This window comes from Pelodiscus sinensis, chromosome 23 (genome assembly GCF_052426305.1).
Source record: "Pelodiscus sinensis isolate ZL-2025 chromosome 23, ASM5242630v1, whole genome shotgun sequence".
Classification (NCBI taxonomy): domain Eukaryota; kingdom Metazoa; phylum Chordata; order Testudines; family Trionychidae; genus Pelodiscus; species Pelodiscus sinensis.
In genome coordinates this window covers 21572941-21595909 of record NC_143074.1, presented here as the reverse complement: position 1 = coordinate 21595909, position 22969 = coordinate 21572941, and the positions used below count along the sequence as shown (strand labels likewise).

The following is a 22969-nucleotide window of genomic DNA, read 5'->3' as shown; positions in this document are numbered from 1 at the left end:
CACTCCCTCACCCCCGCCAGATGCGGCAGGGGAAAATTGTCCCTGCCAGGCTTCCGTCCAAGGGAAACAGGTAATACCTGTTTCACATGTCCGGTATTTTCTGCTTTTTTTTTTTTTTAACTGGATGGAGCCCGCAAATACCGGACTATCCAGGTGAATACCGGTCACCTGTCAACCCTAGAGCCAGTCTACTGCAGACAGATAATTTGAACTGAGAGGGGTGCTCCAGTCGATGCCGGTAGTCCTGCTTTCACGAGGAGGAAGGGAAGTTGAAGGGACAGAGTTTTCCCTTCGACTTCCTGCAGTGTGGGCAGCATCGAAAGTCGAGTTAAGGTACTTTGACTTCAGCTACACAATAACGTAGCTGAAGTTGCGTCTCTTAATTTGACCTTGTCCCGTAGTGTGCACACAGCCTGAGAGGCAGGACTGGTGGCTGTCAACAAACTTTATGGGACCATAAGAAACTTGGCCACACCCATGATAAGTGGACATCTGGCTAACTAAAATCATGCTGGACCACGGATGTTGCCGGACTAGAGAGAGCTGGACTAGAGAAGTTCAACCTGTATAAACTATCTAAGGCAAATCACCAAGGAGCGTGGTCACGTTCAAGCAGTAGGAAAAGCAAGAACAGTTTGTCAAGCTGTCATCAGGTGACTGGTGGTAGGTGATTGAAGGGAGGAGGTGGCAGGAGGGAAAAATAACTGGGAATAATAAGCACTATTGAGCAAAGGAAACTGTGCTGAATACTGGGAAACGGTGAGGCCTGCTGCATGATGGAGCAGTCTTGCCAAGGAAAGGGGTGCGGGAAATTGCTTTGGGTGAATGAAACAGCAGTACAGAACACAATGGAAGTGTTGCTGGGGTAGCTCATTTTCATCTCTCCCTTGTAAGGAGCTGTGGAGAAAATCAGTGCAGGAAAATAGCAATAGGTGCTGATTCGCTGCTGTGCGGGGAGACCCGTGTATGCGCCTAGATTTAGGAAAAAGAGAGGTCTCCATTTCAGTGGACACGCTGTTACCAACTGGCCAAGCGTCGTGCTGACATCTGGCAGGAGCGACTGGATGACCTGCTATGGTTTTTCTGTGCTTTGTGTTTGAAGTTTTATTAATGACTTTTATTAATATATTGGGGAGATGAATTAGCCCTGGCCAAGCATTGTCGTGCTGATGTGCTGGACCAGAAGTGCCCTTAGCCTAGAAGAGGCGAGATGTAAATTGTTGCTGTTAAATTAAAATGAATACACATTATTGTGTTTTGCCACTGGTGTTAGCAATTCGCTGTCCACTTATTCTCCGGAGACTGAGGCTGGCTGTTCTGTTTTTGCATTTCAATGCACTAGGCCAGGGAAACAAGACTGATCGCTTCCCACTTTCCCTGCACTAGCCTTGCTCTGTGGTGATTGGAGCATCCATACTTTGCGGGAAGGGTTGGAATCAAAACAAACAAAAAAACAGGTTTCATTGAAATGTAAAAAACAATGGATGAAAATAATGAAACCAACCATTTGGTTTCATAATGTTTTTTTAGAACCCTCACATTTCAAATCTAATCTTATTAATGGCATGTCCCTTTACAAAAGTATGAGATTTTTCCAAGCATAGTCTCATCAGACTGCCAGAGTGTTCGTAGGGTTAAAAGATTTAAGCGCTTGTTTGCAAAAAAGAGTGCTCAGAAATGCAATGTGATGCCAAGAAGCAAATAAAATCTAGCCCTGGATACAACTAGCTCTGTTTGCAGGGTAGCTTGTAAATTGCATGGCCGGAAAAGGGGAAAACGCTATTTATCACATGAAAAATGAAGTTTGTATTGTGTACATAAGCCAGTGATTTGTTACATAAACGTGAGATCATTATCAGGCATTTACACATGAATTGGAAGTGTCTAATCTATTAATTAATCAGTAAGTTTTATGCAGTGTATATAAACAGTTTAATCTTTCATTTCACTTGTCAGCATGGAGACCAGTTTCAGTGTGATGTTAACATGAGATTAACACTCGGGAGGCGTGCTGATTTGTGTTGCTGTGTGCCTTTTTGTTGTACTTGGGACATGTGTACACTACTAGGAGGTGGGTGTGAAAGTGGAAACTTGTATTCCGTCCCCACTAGCTTCCCTGGATTAATATGGAGGGAGAAAATCCTTTCAACTTCCCCACAACACCTGGGAACTTTTTTTAACATTCCCAAGCAGACAAGGATAGCGATGCCCTGCAGCAACTTGTAGAAAGGTGGATCATTTTGCCTGACCTTTCATCACACCGCATGGGGAAATCGCTATGGAAGCACTCCCAAAGAGCGGAGAGAATTCTGCTAATAATAATGAAGGCATTTGTCATCTAGTGTCTGTAATGCACGATTTTAACAAATTGCTCATTCCCTGCAACACCCTGATAGCAAGGTTAGCACTGAAATACAAAGTAGAAAGGCTATTTTAAGTGGCAGGTTTTTATTATTTATTACATGATTTTCTGCATCAAGGTTAGGGAGGAAAACACAGTTCTGATAAGAAGTAGATTCCTCACCCGATTGTACTGGTCTCAGAGGGGTAACCATGGTAGTCGGTAACTTTAAAGATAATGAGCAGTCCTGTCGCACTTTAGGGTATGTCTACACAGCAAAGTTATTTCAGAATAATGGCTGTTAGTCCAAAATAACTTTGCTAGTGTCTACACAGCCAAACTGCTATTTCAAAATGCATTTTGTGCATAGATGCATTATTTCAAAATAGTGGTTGAAATGTCACACAAATTTGAATAAAGACGCTAATTATCTTACCCATTACAAAGATAGCTTCCCCAATTATCACCTCTAATATCATTAGCTCACAGACATTTACCTCTCCCCCTTTCCCCCCTCTCCATCCTCCTCCTGTTCTGAAATTTGATTTGTCCTTTTCATATGTGTTCATTTTTTTCATTGTATCCTTTGGTATATATGGTTGTGACAATTTTCTTCCACTATTTGGTCTGAGGAAGTGGGTCTGGCCCACGAAAGCTCATCACCTATTAAACCATCTTGTTAGTCTTTAAAGTGCTGCATAGTCCTGTTTTTTGTTTATTTCAAAATAATTATTCCAAAATATTTTAGTTTGAAATAGCGCTGTAGTGACTGATGTTCTCAAAAAGTCTGGAAAAGTTGTCCTATTTCTTCCCATCATTATATTTCTGACAAGCACTATTACAAGAATGAGGGAGAAAGTTGTGTCTGAATTATTCAGGCAACTTCAATCCCTTGTTCGGAGTCTCTGGAATATTAGTCTTTTGCATCGGTAGCAAGCAATATATTTGGTGTATATTACATAATTTCTTTTGTGCTATGTGAGAAGTAGGGTTGGTATCATGTAGCAGAATTCTTTATGCTTGGATCCTTCTGCTTAGAGAAAGTCTATCTGTTTAGCTAGTCACCCCTGTCAATAACAATATTAGCTCAGCTGTGCTGGGAGAATGTTTAAAGGAGTTTCACTGAATACATGTAAGTTGGCTATCAATTGAGTGCACTCCAAACCCGTTGGCTGTAATTGCAGAGGTCAGAATTTTCTCCTGCTTTAATTTTGTCATGAAGGAAATGAAAGATACCTGGAAGCCCAGAGCTACAGGTTCCCTATTAGCCACTCAAAAGATCATTGGTAGTTTTATTTTAGTAATAACTTCTTGGTAGAGAACGATCAGACTTCAATAAAGCCCTAGAGCAGCTGCTAGTGGAAACCAAAAAGGCCAGGAAATTTGTGTACACAGCAAATCTGCAGACTTTCCACTTCGATTTGTGTGGGTGTGTGCGCAATATTACAAAACTATTTTCTCTGTAGCAGAATATTTTCTCTGGTAGTTTGCTTAGACCAGGGGTTTATTGTTCTTTGCTTCTGGCAAGAACTCTACATGAGAAATGAAAACTTCTTGAAGTAAGTTCTACAGTAAGACAGGTTTCCAGCTTCATGAAGGTCTATTGCACTCACACTCAAAACACACCGATTTCAGGACAGAACCTGGCCTCTGAAATGTTAGTGTCCATAATGGTGAGGAGACAAATCAAGTTATCTTAGTCCATCTTCCAATGGTGTGTGAAATGCAGAGTTTAGTTACTCTAGATTTCAATTTAACTCACCTCTCTCCTGGCTGGAGTCAGAAGTTGTCTTGAACCGGTTTGTTCTTTAGCTCTATTGTTTTATTCAAAATATGTCCCTGTTTTGAGGTCAGGAAATATGTCCCTGTTTTGAGGTCAGTCTCTGTTTCTTGTCAATTCCTTGGCAGGCACAGGGTTTATTACGTTGCCAGGGAAATACCTCTGGTTGGGTTCTCAATCATCCTAGCTCTCCATGTTATTGTAACCTGTCTGGTTACTGAGTGATCCTTCCTATGTGGATCATTGTGGTGGTAGTTGCCACGCAGTGAATAAACTGTTTGTCAATGCTTATGTTTACCTGTCACATTCACTTTATCGGAGCCCGTACGTCGCACTGATTGAACGCCTCGCTTGGGAAGGAAATCTTTGACACATTCAGTGTCCGTGGGGGCTGTGTATGATCAACATTTCTGAAAATCAGGTCCCCCTTGCTTAAGTGCCAAATGGTGGATGTAGGCACCTAAATTTAGGCACCTGAGTTTGAAAAAACGGGAGGTTAGAAACTCTCCAGAGAATGGGAAATAAGGATGTAAATTACTGGTTAATAGGTTAACTGATGTAGCCAGTTAACTCGGATCCTGCTGTAGCGGTCCCCTGCCTGCCATGTGGTAAGCCTGGCCGGGCGGGGGTGGGGTCTGCTCAGGCCAGGCCTGACATACCGTGCTGTGGGCAAGGGCTGCTCTGAGCCCATCACACCACACCATGCCATTAACTAGTTGCCGGTAAGTGTTAGGGATGTGAACATGTACCCAAACTGCTACCCGCGCCTCCAGCTCCAGCTCCCGGGAATCCACCTTCAGCCTAGCACTGCTGCCTCTGTATCAGAGGCAGCAGCAGGTATCAGTAGCTGGCTCCCTGGGAGCGGAGTGGCAGGTGGGAGCCAGTGTGTGCTGGGAGCCAGCTTTTAAGCCAGTTCCCAGTGTACACTGGCTCCTAGGGAGCTGGCTGCTGTCCTGCATTTAATCATGTAACTGCTGAAGGGTGTTGTAAAGTTTAATTAATGTTTAAAAAGCCCATCTGGCTCTTTGGCTAAAAGGCCACTCTACAAGTGCTGGGCATAATACTGATTTTTTTTCATTCTCAAAAGATTTCAGGACAGAAATCCAAAGTTGACAGAATGCTCCAAACTGGGACTCAGAAGATCTGGGGTTTAATCCCAGCACTGCCATAAGCTCTTGGTGTGACCTTGTCAAGTCACTCAGTACCTGAATGATTCACCTGTTCCATGGGGATGCTGAGGAATTGTGGCTGCCACCATGGACCCATCTGGCTTAGATTACGAGCTCTTCAGTGCTGGAACTGTGTGCGCGCACACAGCATGGCATGACCTTGAGCGTGTTTAGGGCCTTTAGATGCTGCCACATGAACAATAACACATACTGGTAAAACCCATATAATGAGCATCAAAGTACAGAACGGCACAGCAGATGTCTCGGTGGAAATCTTGCTAGTGATAGTCCCAGTGATTAAATGATGAGCAGTAAATGCCAGGTCTAAATTCTGGTTTTTGTGTCCTTTTCTAAACCCCCGTGCAGTATTGCCAGGCACCTATAGGATAGCTGCCACGTTCCACCCCAGAGGTGACCGCATTTCAGTGGCATGTATGTATGGTCTGTACAGTAGGGTTTTGGGAGTTTTTTGGTTCTAGAGTTCATCAGAAAATTCTTTTCCATGAAACATTTAAAAAGAAACAAGAATGATTTTTTTTCCTCACACCATGAGGAAATTTTCCTTTTTCAGTTTTTCCGGCAACAATATAAAATCTGAAAAACTGGGTGTGGGGGGGGGAGGCAGAGGTTGGTTGAAGAATGAGAAAATGTCAGAAGACAATGCATTTTTCTGCAAAAATGTTTGATAGATTAGATACAGAAACAATCTAATCCATCAGCTGGAAACTTTCTATCAACTCTTTTCAGTCCTCATTGGGGTGAAAGGTCTCATGGTGCTGTAAATGTCAGTTGCACCTGCTGGTTTATTATACTGTGGCATATGATGGTTCTAGCCCGTCTGCGAGATTGGACACATTTTGCAGAACAGCTCTAATTAGTTCCTCAGCACTTGACTTAATATTCTGATTTAATTAGCGAGTGGGCTCTCAGATGGAAGAGGGCACAAGTTTAGTTCGGAATTAGTCTGACAAGCTTCTCTTCTTATGTTACATTTTCCTTTTGACATGCTGCTGTTGGGGAGTGAGGGCACACCGTGCAATCCCAGCAGGCAAACTCTTCACATGGGAATGCTGTTGGGACATAGAGATAGACAACGGGGAGCTGGGAGTGCGGATGCTAACATTCAGGGATTGTATTAATAAAGGAAATGCTGAGAGCATCTCCTGCCAACATAGTGTGGTGCAGACACTGAGTTCAGTTGACGTAAGTTACATCGTTCCGGGGGGTTGGGGGGTGTTTTCACACTTTAGAATGATGCAACTTACACTGACTTAAGTGGAAGTGTAGACAAGGCCTAAGCTCATGTTATCACACTTTATGGAAACTGGACGACTATAGTCATGAAACAAACGACTCATTAAAAAAAGTATAAAAAGACTGACTTGCGAATCTGAAACAAAATTCCAGATGATCTTTATCCTGGGTTTCTTGAAAAAAAAAGGTTCTGTAACTTCTGTAAGCTGTAAGTCATTGGTGTGTGTTCATGGATATGTGCGAGCGCACATGCCATTGAGCTGTGATTGTCCGTAGTACAGATTGAGACAGTTGTTTCATGTGGTGTAGATCAGTGGCTCTCATCCTTTATAGGCTACTGTACCCCTTTCAGGAGCCTGATCTGTCTTCTGTACCCACAAGTTACACCTTGCTTAGGCTATGTCTAGACTGTATTCCTCTCTCGAAAGAGGAATGCAGATCGAAAATGCAAGTGAAGCACGGATTTACAAATCTCATGCTTCATTTGCATAATTGGGTCCAAACGCTTTTTCAAAAAAAGATTTTTTTAAAAAACCCGCAGTCTAGATGCGGTTCTTTCAACCGCCTCTTTCCCTCCCTGTTTTTCAAAAGAACCCGTACACCTCATTTTTTCAGGAGTTCGGGTTCTTTCAAAAAAGGAAGTACATGTACCTCTGGTTGAAAACCATTGGAGTAGGGCATGTACAGTACTTTCACTTAAAATGCTGATTGCCAATACGGCCAAATCATTTTTTATTACCTTTACCACTTTTAGGAAACAGCTGATGTTCAGTCTGGCTGAATGAACTGAGACTTCCGAATTGACTTCAGGGATCTCTCTAAGCTGAGTTGGCTTGCAACAGATGAAGCTGAATAATCATGGCTGAAATCTGAGCCATGGACGTGAAGTATGTCTTGAACTTGAGTCTCTGTTATGCTTAGAATCATAGAATCATAGAGCTGGAAGAGACCTCAGAAGGTCATCAAGTCCAGCCCCTTGCTCTAGGCAGGACCGATCCCAACTAAATCAACCCAGCCAGGGCTTTGTCAAGCCGAGACTTAAACACCTCTAGGGATGGAGACTCCACTACTTCCCTAAGTAACCCATTCCAGTACTTCACTACCCTCCCTAGTGTTATGAGAGTTTCAAGATTTTGAATAATTTTTTAGCCTTTCTGTTGGAAGTCTTTTCTATCTTTTTTGAATACTGGACATTGTAAAAAGAAGTGACATCAAAGTTGAGGTACTTGTATTATTCCTTTGCTGAATTTGGGTAGCTGGGTTCTGTTTACCTATTAGCATTTTCTTGGGAACTTCTCTCTTTGGCTATGTCTAGACTACAGGCTTCTTGCACAAGAACCTTTTTTCAGAAGAGATCTTCCAAAAAAACGTCTTGCCCAAGATAGCGTCCACACTGCAAAAGCACACTGAAAAGTGATGTGCTTTTTCGAAAGATAGCATCCATTCAGTCTGGACACTATCTCGCATGTAAGCAGTGATTACTCGAGGGACAGAACGGCCACCAGGGTACCTGTGATTTTTCCTCTTCCATCTTCCGAAAAAACTCCCTCTTCCCCGTCCACACATGCCTTTTTGTGAAAGATCTCTTTTGCAAAAAGGTTTCTTCCTCGTGGAATGAGGATTTCCAATTGCACAAAACCCCCTCTGGTCTTTCAATTTACTGTCGAAAGAACGCAATTGCAGTGTGGACATAACTCAAGTTTTGTCGGAAAAACAGCTGTTTTTCTGACAAAACACTGTGGTCTAGACATAGCCTTTTTGTGGAAGCCCAGACCTTCTGACTCTCTTCTGCATTACATCGTTCCAGTTGTTTTGCTCCCATCTTCCATCTGATCAGGTGGACTGACATACTTTGTCATTTTCAGACAAGATTGGCCTGTTGTTGAAATGCCTGATCCTTACAGAGTTTTGGACATTGTCTAGCATGTTTAGGACTTTTCAGCCTCGTTCTGTACAGAAGATGAAGCTCAACTCTTGCTATTCCACCAATTTAGAGCTCTCACTTCAGGATCCTTTGCTGTCTCCCAATTTGTATGTGGTGCAAGGCGGCTTCAGAAATTCAAGATGCTCTCTGTGGGCATCTGGCTGCACAGTAGTGAACACTTCATATTTTATGTCCTGAAATACAACCTTTTGTTTGTTTACCAAATAACAAAAGTAAATCAATCTAGAGCAGGTGTAGGCAATAATTTTCTCAGGGAGGCCACTTTGTGAATTTTGGTACACGGTCATGGGCGGGGCCTGAGGTCAGAGGGGTGGGAGTGGGGGCTATAGAGAAAGAGAGAGTGTGTGAAAGACACTCTGTGTGTGAGAGACAGACTTTGTGACACAGACTCTGTGTGTGTGGCACAGAGATGGGAGTGTGTGAGTTCAGCAATGTGTGTGTGTGACAGTGACCGTGTGTGTGTGGCACAGAGACAGTGTAGCACAGACTGGGTAGCTTACGGTTTCTCTTCTTAGTCTGCCGGCTACAACTGATGTTAAGTCAGTCAAGCAAGTGGTACCATCATAACATTGTCCATGACCGTTGCTGATGCTCAAATGTAGAGATCATACATCTTTGATTAATGAGCTGGTAGCCTTTGCTGACGTACAGGCTACATTAGACTAGCCAATGAACATTCATGTCCTCACCTACATACGGCAGGCATAAAACCACTTGCTCTTTGTTGCTCCTCTATCAAAATTGCCCACTACTTTCCAGAAACGTTCTCTAAAATCGTCCTCGCAGCTTCAAGGGCCATTATCTCATTTTGAATAACTGGACCTGTAAGTTTGTCCTGACTCCTTTTCAGCCATTCTGAAATTGCAGGCAGAATATGCTCCTGATAACAAAGCTGCTGAATAAAGTTGCAGTGAACCTCTCCACTTCAGCATGTATTTTCAGCTTGTTCAGACTAATGGTCTTGCAGTCCAAGTCCCTGTCAAGATCACCTGTACGTTATTAGCATGGGCATTAGGAATTGCCTGCTTAATTCTTTCTACTGAAAACTGAGACCTGGTCTACACCTAAAACTCAGGTTGACTCGGCTGTGTTCCTTAGGTTAAGGCCGGAAATTTTTCACAGTGCAACACAGATAAGTTAACCTCACCCTCACTGTACACTCAGCTAGGTCAATGGAAGTATTACCCCCTTTAGGAAAGGATGATTTATGACAGTGATGGGGAAAAAAACCTTCTTGTCTCCGCAGTAAGCTGCTACGCTGCAGTGGGGTAGCTGCCGCACTCCAGCTGGACTTCTGTAGCATTTGTTGTACAAACTCCCATGGTCTTGGTATGTCCCCAACATTCTTACTGGCCTTTAGAAGCGCATTGGCTGCATCCTGGTGATACAGAGAAGCTCGTTTTCTCTCATTTGTCTCCAGCCTTTTCCCGATGACAGAACCTGGACCGAGTGAAAGTTTCAACTGGGTGCTTAGTCAAAACCAGCTTGTGCCTAAAAGTTGGATATCAGAAGAGACCAACTTAAAAAACAACAAATAGTCTGGTAGCACTTTATAGACTAACAAAATATGTAGATGGTATCATGAGCTTTCGTGGGCACAGCCCGCTTCTTCAGATGACCGGAGTTTTGAGTTTAGGATGTGCAGACCCAAAATAAATAGGGGAGAAGGGAGGGGGGGAAGGGAAAAAAGAGGAGGGGAGCAGGGAAACAAGGAGCAGAGTGTATGAAAATATCAAAGGGAAAAACAAGTAGGCAGAACTGGCAATCTGTAAACATCTGAAGATTGGATAGTTAAAAGGAAGCAGATAAGGATCAAAGGACATCATCAGATAGGAAAATGCAGGCCTATGTGGCACTTTAAAGAGTAACAAGATGGTTTATTAGATGATGAGCTTTGTGGGCCAGACCCACTTCCTCAGATCAAAAATCTGATCTGAGGAAGTGGGTCTGGCCCACGAAAGCTCATCATCTAATAAACCATCTTGTTAGTCTTTAAAGTGCTACATAGTCCTGCATTTTGCTTCAGCTACACCAGACTAACTCGGCTACATTTCTATTACTATTATATAGGAAGGGTACTAACGCAAGGATCTACACAAAGAGCTGTTGGCACCTTCATTGAATGTTAGGTAGATAATGTCCCAGCCATCCCTTATCTTGACTGAGAAGGCCATCAGCGTGATAATTGAACTTGTGGAGGAACTGTAATTCCAACCCCTCTCTGTGTATTTGACTAGTAGAACTGGTTTGTGACAAGACAGCCACTTGGAGATCTTTTAAAGAGTGATTAGGTAGCTCGAAGTGCTCTCCAACAGGTTTCTGTGTGTTCCCTTTATGTATATCTGATCTGTGTCCATTGATTCTTTCCCATAGGGACTGTCCAGTTTGTCCAATATATATATAGCAGTGGGGCATTGCTGGCATTTGATGGCATAGATCAAATTGCTGGATGTGCAGTTGAATGATTCTCTGATTTGGTAGCTTATGTTGTTGGCTCCGGTGATGTCTTCGCCAGTATAGATATGTGGGCAGAACTGGCATCTTTTTTGGTTGCAAGGCTGGTTTCCTGGATGCTTATGATGTGGTTGGGTAGCATGGTTACCAGAAAGAATTTGTTTCAGGTCGGGGGGTTGTCCGTGAGCAAGAATGGGCTTTCCCCCAAGGCCTCTGAGAGGGAGGGATCATTTTCCAAGACGGGTTGCAGATTGTGTATAATGCGTTGGAGGGGTTTGAGTTGTGGACTGTAGGTAACAAGTGGAATTCTGTTGTTTTTACTGCCACTAGCTTGAGAATACCTGGCCACCAGACAACCTCAAACAAATAGGAGCAAAAAAAAAAAGGGGGGGGGCCCATTTTCCCACATACTTAACGCCTGGTGGGTGAGCTGTCTCGAAATCCTGGTGTAGCATGGCTGAGACAGCTCAGTGCTGCAGAACTGAAACACACACACCATACTCTGGCAACGTGAACCACTTACCTTGCGTCCTGTAGTTACCACTGTTCCCTGGAAGCTGGGATCTTGTGAGGCTGCTCAGGAGAGATTAAGATGCCACCGAGCTGATTAGCATAGCGTCCCCAGCTAGGTTTTGTTTCTAGTAGTGGTGCACATTCACTCATGCCTTGGTGTACATAAAATTATTCCGCACATGGAGGGGAAAATATGCACCTGGATGGAAAAGATTAGCAGGAACATTTATAGTTACTGTTTTCTTTATAGGACAGTCTAGAATGTGGCAAAGGAAGAAAGGGAGCAGTCTGCTCCAGATTACATTAGAAAATCAGCTGCTTCAATGGTTCTTTTTATATATAACCCTCCCCCGAATGCGTTTCTCACTCTGATCAGGAAAAGACTCCGAGGAGATGACAGGTGGCCCCCGGACATGCTGGTTCTGCCAAAGAATTATGGGCTTCATGTCTGACCTTCCCCATCCCATTGTGCAACATGCCCATGGAACTGAAGCAGTGGGAGGAGGAAGGTAAAGACAGCCAATCAGGAGGCCATGGCCATCAGCCCGAGAGGAGTGACAGCCAGCTGGCCCTATCCCTGATCTCAGGGAAAGGGACTCCAGAAGTCTGTGCGCACTGCTGAGGTGGGGCAGGATAAGGAGAGAAACACCCCGCCTGGCTGCAGACAGGAGCGTGAGAAGCACAGGTGGGTGAGCATCACCCAGACACACACAGCACCCCCTCCAAAAAAACAGAGACCCGGCTTGCGGAGCCATTTCCCGGCCAGGAAAGACAGGAAGCTGAGCCTGCTGCAAGGAGAGACCTTCCACCCACCCCGACCATGAAGGGCCGACTGTTACCCTGGAGAAAAGTGGAAGGTCAAGCAAGGGAGACCCTCAAAATAGCATCTCCCTCCTGGGCTGAAGAAACAGGCCGTGAGGTATCGGAGTCTGCCCTACTACAAGTTCACAAACTACATACAACAGCGATTGTTTTATTTAACTCTAGCCAGTGCCCTGACTAAAAAATGGTTATTTGTGCCCCTGAGAGCACCCCCTATGTGTGGGGGGGGAGGGGAGAGAAAGGGATTTAATTACTTGGAAGCTAGTACTAGTGCTTGAAGAAGGACCCAAGTAGCTTGAGCATCCTTTTCCTGTACCCTTCCTTGTCTGTTCAGCTCTGTCTTTGTGTGACTGTATCCGAGCTGCAGACACGTTGTTCTTCTAATCTACGTGAAAAGGGGGAAGTTCTCTCTGTCTCTGCAAGTTGCTTGGAAAGCTTCCAAAGACTGCGATGGGCTAGTTAAGCAAGTCTGAGTGGGCCCTTCCTGAGTATTTTCTGCGACGATCCCGTTGCCCCACGTCGAATCCCCCCCCCTTCCCGTTTTTTCTTTTTTTGTCCAAGAAAGTGTGATTAATGCTTCCACAGCAGTGTAACCGCACAAGGTGCCAAGCCCAAGGCAGGCCGTGTATTATGTTTTCATGAGCCTTCGCCTCTGACTCATGGGTTCCACACGGATTGTTACATCCCTAAGACTTATCTCGGTCTGGCAACTCTGGAGGGGCTGAGGAAAGAGTTATTTGTGGGTCTCCGTTCAGTTCCTGGCAGACAAGTGTCAGCGCACAAAATACACTTCCCCACAGTGAGTACGGCCTTCCTCTTCCCAGGCAGTCTGGGCACGGAATACGAAGTGCTCTCATGGGTGAAGGTTGGGCTGCGGGAAGCAACTCCCTAACCCCGCCCCTTCTATCCAGGCTCCACCCCCACTGGAACCAGGCCTTTCTCAGCACCATGGGGAGGTGGAACACCGGCAGGGCAGGCAATGAGGGGCAGCAACACTCCGCCTAGGGCAGGCATTCTGGAGGCGGAGGCTGGGTGGGAACAGGCAGGCAGTTTGGAAAGGCACTCTCATCGCCTTGCCTGGAAGGGGCCCGCAGAACAAAGGAGAATGCCTTTCCCCAGAAACGAGGACGGTTGAGAGGAATGATGGGTCTCCCTGCGGGAGAGCAAGAGGGCTCACGGGGGAGAGCAGCTTCTGGAGAACAGCGATTGTTTTCCAGGCACAAACGAGTAGGTGAATGATAACACAGTGACGCTAGGGTTGCCAGATGGTCTCCCAAAGAATACCGGACACGCAGGATTTTTTGGTCAAGCAAAAAAGGAAAAAAAGGAACATGGGGCGCCCAGAGCGGCGATCACAACCCCGCCTCCCAGCCACTCCTCTCACTCCCGCCAGGTTTCTGCGCAATCACAGGCTCCCAGTGCTGATCGTGGCCCCGCCTCCCAGCCGCTCCCCCTGCCCATGCCAGGCTTCCGGTATTCTCTGATTTTTTTTTTAACTGGACGAAGAACGCAAATACCAGGCCGTCCAGTAGAATACCGGACACCTGGCAACCCTAAGGGACGCTCCAGTCAATGGAGAAGGGGGGCTGCCGGCCAGCTGTGCCCGTCAGTCTCTGTGTACTGGTAGAACCCTTGGGCGACTGCCTGCTGTAGCTGTGACTCTCGGAGCCAGCCAACCCATCTTCGGGCCTCTCTGCTTCATCACAGCACCGACACTGGTGCTGACCCAACACGTCTGCAGCTCCTGGAAGTTTTGCCAAGGAACAAAATAAATTGCGATGTACAAAGCTGTACAGAAAAGGCAGCAGGCCTGGGCGGCAAAGGCCAGGCACTTCTGAGGCCTAGGCAAATACAGTAGGGTTGCCAGGTGTCCGGTATTCACCCAAACAGTCCGGTATTTTCGGCTCCTGTCCGGTAAAAAAAATTCAGAGAATACTGGACACCTAAAATGTCCGGTATTTTCTGAATTTTTCCCAGGCCAGGAGGCGAAAATGCCAGGCACCTGGCAACCCTACAAACACTCAGCGCCTGCCTCCTCCCCCCCGAATCCTCCCCTGGTTCCCAACACCCCCAGCCCTCCGACCCCAACTCCCATGCTTACCTAGTTCCCCAAGGCTGCCAGCACAAAATGGCTGCCGGCCAAAAGACCTAGTGCTCAACCACTCCCCTGTTCCTATCCCTGCACTCTCTCTGAAATGGGACATGCTGTTTTACTTTATTTTTGGGGGAGGGGCTTACTTAGAGTCCTTTTTTTTTTTTTTTTTCTCAACAACTTTACCCCCCCCCCTTTTTTTTCCCCTTCAACAGAATTTTTTTTTCCATTTTTGGGGGAATGGGGTGGGGTGTTTAGTATTTTTGTTTCAACCATCTGGCAACCCTAAATACAGGCGGCCACGTTTTACTCCAGATATCTCCAGGGTAAACCCAGTCCATGGTTGCCTATGACAGCAGGTGGCATGTTCGTGGTCTCCAGGCCATGCGTGTGAGTTCAGCCCAGTAGACAGGTCTCCATAAAAATCAGCCTTCTATTTGACCCTCCCCTCCCCCATTAGTAGCTTGGGGTGGGCGTGGTCCCTGGGTGTGGCACGTTGATAGAAAGCTTGCATTCCCACTGCCGGGCTATTTTGGAAAGAAGTCATGGATCTCTTTTCCCAGGTCTGTTAATCTGGCTGCTTTTGCAAGCCCTGGGTTCCTTCCCACAAATGAGCACTCGTATCAGGGCAGGGCTTTCAAAAGGGAAAAAAAGAAATAGCTCTGGAATAATTGGAATGGTCCAAACCAGTCTGTTACCTCCCAGCTGGGTCATTCGTTTTATTACCTGCTGCTCCGTCGCCATCTGTACTTAATGCCTTCAAAACCTTGACTGAAGTGAGTGAGAGAGACAGAGAGGCAGGCTGGCTAAACTTTAATAAAACTCCCCGGCTATTTATGCTCTTCTAATAAGGCTCCCTTCTCTTGTCATGATAGTTTATAGTCCTTCATTAACTCTTCCCATTTTATGATCACCTGCATAAACATCTCAGAAGGTCCGGCGGTGGGGGAGAAGGGGGGGAGGAAAAACCCGAAATACAGACCAGATGCTTAAGTGCACATGAATGGAGGCAGAACCATCAGTACAAACCTCCTGATCACTTCCACCTGTTCACAGAAGTTAGCACAATCCCCAAGTATCCCTCCTTCACTCCATTCCAGGTGGATCTAAGATATGTCAGCTGGTTCTGGTTACACAAGAACAAACTTGCTGAACCTTGCCCTTTTGGACCCTCGGAATTCGAGTGAACTTTTAAAAACAATTTCTCGGTGCCAATGCTCGTTTCTGTCTGCCTTCTGACTCAGGGGAATGCCGGAGCTATCAATGAGATCTGTTATCAAGGCCTAGGTCCCATTAATACTAGTGAAGAATCTCTGCTAACGAAACTACCTGTTTGCCATCTGGAGACCTGAACATTCAGCTACTACTGTGGACCGAATCTCCAGAGTGAACTGCCAAATGGCTTGAGAGTTCCCCATTGCTAATTTCAATAAGTGCTTCTCTCTCCTTGTGAATGGAAGATACCAACCCTGCCCAAGGGGGGGTCGAATTTGTTCTGGAAAATGTTTCAGTAGTTTGCTTGCCATTCAGGTGGGTAAAAACAAACTGCTTCTCTCCTGGGTAAAGTGAATTGAGTAGCCGTAAAGCAACTGTGGCCTTTTCCCGTGTGATCTGCTGTATGAGTCTGGTCAGTGAGGGTGCAGCTGGATAGAAGCCAGGCAGAGGAATGCTGCTGTGTTATTGCATCTTGCAGAGGGGGGAGAGATGAGAGACGTCTGTTGTCCAGCTGTGATCTTGCCTACTTGACCTAAACTTGTCACAGTCAGGTTGATTGGTTTATTCCTGCACCGTCTCAACGTTAGTCTAGAATTCCTGAGGTGTGGCCTCAAAACCAGGCCTGGACTTCAACAAAGGCAATGCCACGCTCTTTGTCGCAGACTGCACCGAAGAGCCTCTCTAAAGAGAGAAGAGAAGTGATGTCTCCATTACTCAGTATTTAGAGAAGAGGCATCTCGCCGATATCCCACCCTAATGTTTCCCACGCCCCGCTTTGTCAGGCCAGGTTTGCCGATGTTGGGAGTCGATGCGGGGTGGTGGCGGAGACTGGGGTGGAATGGAGGATTTTTGTTTTCTTGTCATGAATAGAGTGCTAGCGGAAGGTGGTGGAGGGGGAACCCCTCAGCCTATCACCAGAACAGGCGTGGCACAGGCCACGTTGGGGCAAACTTCCATGCTGTCCCACAGCTGGCCAGCTTAGGGCCGGGGTGGCTTTGTCCTGCCTTTTCCCTCCTTGACTTCCTCCCTGACAGAGCCAATAGGTAAATTTGGTGCAAGAGATGGGTAAAGTTAGCAAAGCCAGACACAGATAGGCCCCCTGCAAATGTCCCTGACGTTGCCAGTAGCCCACCCCGTGGTCAAATTCTCCATGAGCTTGGAGTGCAAACGCAGCTTTCCATAGAAGAAACAGCGAGTGTATCCGTCCCTTGTTCTCTAGTGAGCCCATCCTCGGTCAATCCTTCCTGCCACTCTCCCCTCGCAGCTTTTCCATGCCTGCCAGGGCTTCTCTGGGGGCCTGCCTGAAGAGTTCTGGGCAATGCACCTCGGAGCGGGGCTTTTGAAACTGGAGGCTTGGGCCTTTCTTGTTTCTCTCTGTGGCTTAAAGCATTCATTCTGCCCATTCGAATGTCATATTTGAGCTCTGGGAGCCAGAGGCGGAATCCCGACGCGGCCGGAACCTGAATGGTAACGAGGCCTCTTTCTTTACCTCCTGTGACATGCTATAATTTAGTTTGAATGTTGAAAGGAAAAGGGCCTCCAGGGGAGTCCAGGCCTCTGCTCGCTCAAGTTCTAATTAAAGTTATTCCCTCTCGAGTTTCACTTTGTTTTCTGGGGCTTTTGCACGCTGATGATTAACATGTGTCCCAGGGCAAGGAACTCATTACACCCTTCCTCCAGCTCCTCTTTCACAAAGCCCCAGGAGCCTCTTGGTGCAGGTCCTGCTGGCTGAAACTTAGCCCTCAGAAAGATGTAGCGACCAGGGGCAGGTCCTCGCCTGGCTAGCACTTTGGGCTGGGAAGCCAGCCTCTAGCAGGAAGCTTGCCTTTTTCCCGTGGCTCAGTCCGATGTTGCTGTCCAGTGAAGACGATCCAGTCCAGGATTTCTTCCAGCCTTTTCTTCATATTTCAAGAGCCCAGGCCAACTCTGGCTTCCTTTTCCAACTCTTAACAGGCTTATCTCTTTGCGGGCCGGAATTGTTAGCACAGGGTAACTTGCCTGCTGCGCGTTCTGCCTCTGCTCAGACATGCGCTCCGTGCTGAGTTTAGGGCTTTTTAATTGTAAATGTCAGCACTGAAGGGCTCCTTTTCTTTTTCTCCTCTCTTCTACTCTAAAGAACCAGCCTCCTGTTAATTAGACACTGGAAGTGGTGCCGCTTTGACAGAGGGGGGGAGCGAGCGTGCGTGTGTCCGTGTGAAATAGATACAAAAATGTCAATGAACAGCAGGAAAAGTTCTGGGAGACCGTCTTACTACTATCGACTGCTCCGGAGGTCGCGACTTCAGAGACAGCGAAGCAGATCCCGGAGCCGGAACAGGCCACTTAGCAGGGGTAATTGCAACCGAAATTCCATTTAATTGAAAGTGCAAAGACCGATGTCGTTTTGCTGAACAGGCGAGTCTATTACTGTAGGTGATGAGCCCAGTATGGAGACTCCTGTGTGCCGCGATGTGTAGAGTGAACTTTAGAACAGACCTGGTGATTGTTCAGTGCTGTGGTCAGGTAAGGGGGAGAGCATTGCCTAGTGGTAATATGGATTCGGGAGTCGCCTGGGTTCTATTCCTTACTTTGATGTTAAAATGTGGGGTGGCTTCCATTAGGCAAGTCCCTTTGCCTCTGGCCTTAGTTTCCTTACCTCGAAAATGAGGGCAACAGTAGGTCCCGAGTTCACTGGGGTGTTCTGAGGCCTAATTGATGTTTTTGCAAAGTATCCTGGCACGAAAGAGACGATGGGAGTGCAAAGAACTGTTGTTACAATGTGTTGCTCTTCACGAACTGGGCTCCTAGAGGGTCTAAAAAACTTGGAACTGCATATAACTTAAGCACTTTCAAAAGAGCCAAAGGGCTTGTGCTCCCAGATCACCAGTGAAGTGCGGGGGGAGGGAAGGACGACGGGCGCTTGTGTGTTCACAAGCCATGTTGGTGCTCTTGCAAATCGCACGGTAGCACAATGTATTTGTCTCGTGTGGCAGGCGCGCGGACTGCGGAGCCGTGTTTCTTTTGGATGTGCTCATTCATGCCGTCCATTCATTCCACTCCAGGCAGCTTCTGACCCAGTTGCATTTTTTAAAAATAAGCTGCTCTAGCTTTTCCCTTGCCAGGTAAAACAAATGTTCATTGCGGCTCATGCCTCCCATGAAAGCACTCGGAGGAGAGACCCTGGTCTGTTTTAGAGCAGCTTGGTCCGTTTGCTGGTGACATGCTCTCTGTAAAAGGGGGGAGGAGGTTTGTCGGCCACTGTCCCGAAGCCGTTTCAGAAAAAGAAGGGTAATGTTCTTGTTGTGTGAGTACAGGGCTGTGTCAGAAACCGGCCCCCTTGGGCCAGATCCTCTTCTCCAGGACACGGGCGTGAATCTAGACCTATGCTGCTTCACTGGCATTAGGTCAGATCTACACCTGTTTATCCAAGAGCAGAATTTGGCCCCCAAAGCTCTAGCTGGGTTCCAGCGTTATCTGTCTTTTTTTTTTTTTTCCCCTGACACTCACTATGTTCTGTAGGGAGGCTTAGTTCAGAACCATCAGTCGGGGCGTATTAAGAAGGCAAAATTAGTCCCCGAGTTTCCGCTTTTCCAAGATGCAAACCACGTCTTTCTCTCCACCGTGTTTCTGTTTTGCCTGGCAAGAAAAAGTGTTTGTTTGCAGACTCACAGGCATGTGGTGGTTCCTTGCTTCCCCTTGATTTGTGTCTCATTCACAACCCAAATGTTTTCCTGTCGCTTAGTTGCTGTGACAAATGAGATGTTCGTGGCTGTAATTAGTCTCAGTATGGACTTGCCACCGCCACTAACCCTGGGTCGAGATTGAGCTATTTTCTGCGTGGAAGCAGATTGGAGTAAAGTGAGAATGATGCTAGTGTCTAATGGGGCAGAGTTAGTTCTTCAATAGCTTTGCTCATCTGTTGCTCTCAGGATGTGTTTCAAAGTGTGGGGTGTAAGAGGGCCACAGGCAGTAACAATGGCTCAGAGAGGTGCAGTCACTAGCCCCAAGACACACAACATAGGTCAGTGCCGGAGCAGAGACTTAAACTCACAACCCGTGACTCTCCCAGTCCAGACCCCATGCACTGGTCTGGGATGAGTAACCAAAGTGCTGGAACACGAGGGGACAGGTGACTTTCTTGAGATTTCTGGCCTCTGTGGTAGACTTACCGATGACGAACAGGCAACTTCAGGAAGGTGAGCGTCCCAGACTGGCCTTGCAGGACACACACATTAGGATGAGATGCTGAGCCTTGCGATACTCCTCGTTAGCCAGTGTGAATAGACGCAGCATCAGCATCAGAGTTTCAGGAGATGGTCCCTCAGTTCCTTTGGATTTCTCGCTGATAAGGCTCAGGGCTGTAATGAAATGTGTCAGTTCTCAGTCGTGTGGTCCACCCGTCTCTGACGGCAGACAGTGGGTGGGGTGTGAGGCAGTTTGCATGGCAGATGCTTTAGGAAAATCTGCGTAGAATTTCCAGAGTTAAATAATATAGCAAGGCAGCTGGGAAGAGCCAGGTTCACCTGGCCTAGCCCGGAGCTGCAGTGACTCAGTGACTCCTGCTGCAGCACTCGCGTCAGGTGGGAAGGTCCCCTCGGAGGCTGGAGCTTCCCGGGGCGGGGCGGGGCAGGGGCCAAGCCTAGTGGGTCAGATCCAACTTGTGGGGGGAGGAAGAGGCTCCGCGTGCTGCCACTCCCCCTCCCTCCGGCTAGGGGAACTGCAGCGCAGGAAACCGCTCACCTGGAGGCTTTTGCCGCTGCTCCCATTGGCCGGAATCACAACCAATGGGAGCAGCAGGAGGCAGAGTCAGGTAAGCACCGCTCTCCTTCTCGTGCCCAGGCCTTGCACCCCAGCGCCTCCCACTGAGACCCCACACCCTCACCTTGCTCCTGCACCTTCTTCCCGCCCAGGCCTCCTCACCCCACTCCTGCACCCTCCCTCCCAGCCAGACCCCCGCAATCCTCACCCCACTCCTGCACCCTCCCTCCCGGCCAGACCCCCCCATCCTCACCCCACTCCTGCACCCTCCCTCCCGGCCAGACCCCCGCAATCCTCACCCCACTCCTGCACCCTCCCTCCCAGCCAGACCCCCCCATCCTCACCCCACTCCTGCACCCTCCCTCCCGGCCAGACCCCCCCATCCTCACCCCACTCCTGCACCCTCCCTCCCGGCCAGACCCCCCCCATCCTCACCCCACTCCTGCACCCTCCCTCCCGGCCAGACCCCCCCATCCTCACCCCACTCCTGCACCCTCCCTCCCAGCCAGACCCCCGCAATCCTCACCCCACTCCTGCACCCTCCCTCCCAGCCAGACCCCCCCATCCTCACCCCACTCCTGCACCCTCCCTCCCGGCCAGACCCCCGCAATCCTCACCCCACTCCTGCACCCTCCCTCCCGGCCAGACCCCCCCATCCTCACCCCACTCCTGCACCCTCCCTCCCGGCCAGACCCCCGCAATCCTCACCCCACTCCTGCACCCTCCCTCCCGGCCAGACCCCCCCATCCTCACCCCACTCCTGCACCCTCCCTCCCAGCCAGACCCCCCCATCCTCACCCCACTCCTGCACCCTCCCTCCTGGCCAGACCCCCGCAATCCTCACGCCACTCCTGCACCCTCCCTCCTGGCCAGACCCCCCCATCCTCACCCCACTCCTGCACCCTCCCTCCTGGCCAGACCCCCACAATCCTCACCCCACTCCTGCACCCTCCCTCCCGGCCAGACCCCCGCAATCCTCACCCCACTCCTGCACCCTCCCTCCCGGCCAGACCGCCCCCATCCTCACCCCACTCCTGCACTCTCCCTCCCGGCCAGACTTCACTCCCACCCCCTTCTACCCCCATTTTGTCATCATGGGGCTGCGGAAAGGTCTGCATCGAGGGGTGTGGGCTGCAGGCCAGGAAGTTTGAGAACCCTTCTGTAGAGGCCCCATGTCTGTAGCAAGTAGCTGGCTCAGCCGTGGCACTTGTCCTGGGTTGGTTCAGCGTCGATGTGGGAAGTCCTTTGGCGGAGCAGGGGCTGGTTCTGCCTTGGGATCGGGTGACCAGCTGCTCCACGTTCCTGGGAAGGGGGAGTTCTCTGCCGGCACCGGGCTCCCGCCTCCCCAGCCTGCGTCAGTCCCCATTGTTCACTTTGCTCCGCTCCCGGTGCTGGCGCTGGACTGTCATAGGCGCTGCCACCTGCTGCCAGTTTGGTTCTTATTTCTAAACAGCTGTAATGAGCGCGGGGGGTCGCGGGACCGTGCTCGGCCCACGCAGTTCCCAGCTGCGCCCCTCTTGGAGTGAAGTTTGGATTTGTTTCCCACTTCCCGCCCCCGCTCCCATAGGGCGGCGGCTCTAGCGCCGGCTCTTCGTGCCTCCCTCTGTGAGCTCCCTTCCTGAGGAGCCGCATGGCCGCTGCCTGCCCGTGCCAGCGCTAGGTGTCACCTGCCCCGGAGCGGAGCGTCGGACGCCCCGGGAGGCTGCGGTATGGGCTGCAGCTCTTGCAGTTGAAGGGAAGGAGGCGGGCGCTGGGGGGTGAGGCTGAGATATTAGAAGGTTGCAGAGAAGGGAGCTCCTGGTAGGGGTGGAAAGACCACAGCATTCCCCCCCCCCCTAAAAAAACCCCAAACTCAGCTGTGCCCTATCTCAGATGACAGAGCTGGCGTGTGCATTGTCGAAGCGAGTGCCTGAGGAGCAGAGGGGGGACGACTGCAGGACCAGGTGCCATGTTGGTCCTTGCATGGCCAAGCAGGCTTGACAGCTGTTGGCAACGGCGGCCGGCGGCCAGTCATCCCCACCAGGTGATCACGTGTGAAAGCAGATTCTCTTGCAGCTTCCAGCGGGGTCAGGGCTACTAGCCACATCAGCCACGGGTGCTGCTGCTGGCCCTGTGTGAGCAGGGCTGGTGCCTCTAGATTCTAGGCAGGGTAGACCCAGGCCCAGCTGGAATGGCCAAGGGAGGAGACGGGCTGCGTAGAGTGGTCCGGGTGGGACACGGGGATGATGTTAACAATGGACAATTCAACCCAAACGTCAGGAAAGGTTTCACCCTGAGATCCATGAGAGAGGGGCCTAATCTCCCAGAGCAAGTCGGGGGAGGCCCATCGGCTGCATGGCATTCTAGGCACTAAGGAACCAGTCCTGCACTGGTCCGGGTGGGGAATGCACAGGATGTACCCAGTAGACCACTGGTTCTCAAAGTGTGGTCTGTGGACCACTAATGGACCAGGACTGTCTTGCAGGTGGGCCACGGGCTCAGGGCTCACCCCCTCTGCAGCAGGGAGCCCGGCCCTGTTCCTCCCTCCGCCATGAGGTTGGAGCGCCTTACCGGCTTCCCGCTGTGGGAGGGGACAGCTTCATCGGCTGGGGACAGCTCACGGAGGCAGGAAGCAGCTCCATGTGCTGTCGTTCTCCCTCCTGCTGCC

General features: G+C 49.0%; 1 protein-coding gene across 10 annotated transcripts in view; it reads left to right on the top strand.

Annotated features, from left to right (window-relative positions):
* Positions 1-22969, top strand: part of DAB2IP (DAB2 interacting protein) — a 372254-nt gene that overhangs the window by 76700 nt on the left and 272585 nt on the right. For 2 of the 10 annotated variants that reach the window (XR_012897178.2, XM_075905443.2), the window contains exon 1: positions 17166-17916. The exons of 2 other annotated variants lie outside the window; for them this stretch is intronic. Coding sequence is in view for 5 of the 8 variants with exons in the window: in XM_075905443.2 (XP_075761558.2) it covers positions 17796-17916 (121 nt within the window). In the remaining 3 variants the exon portion in view is untranslated. Of the gene's footprint in view, positions 1-17158; positions 17917-17952; positions 18088-22969 lie in introns of those variants that run through there. 6 more of the 10 variants (XM_075905447.2, XM_075905446.2, XR_012897179.2 and 3 more) reach the window with 6 other exon arrangements.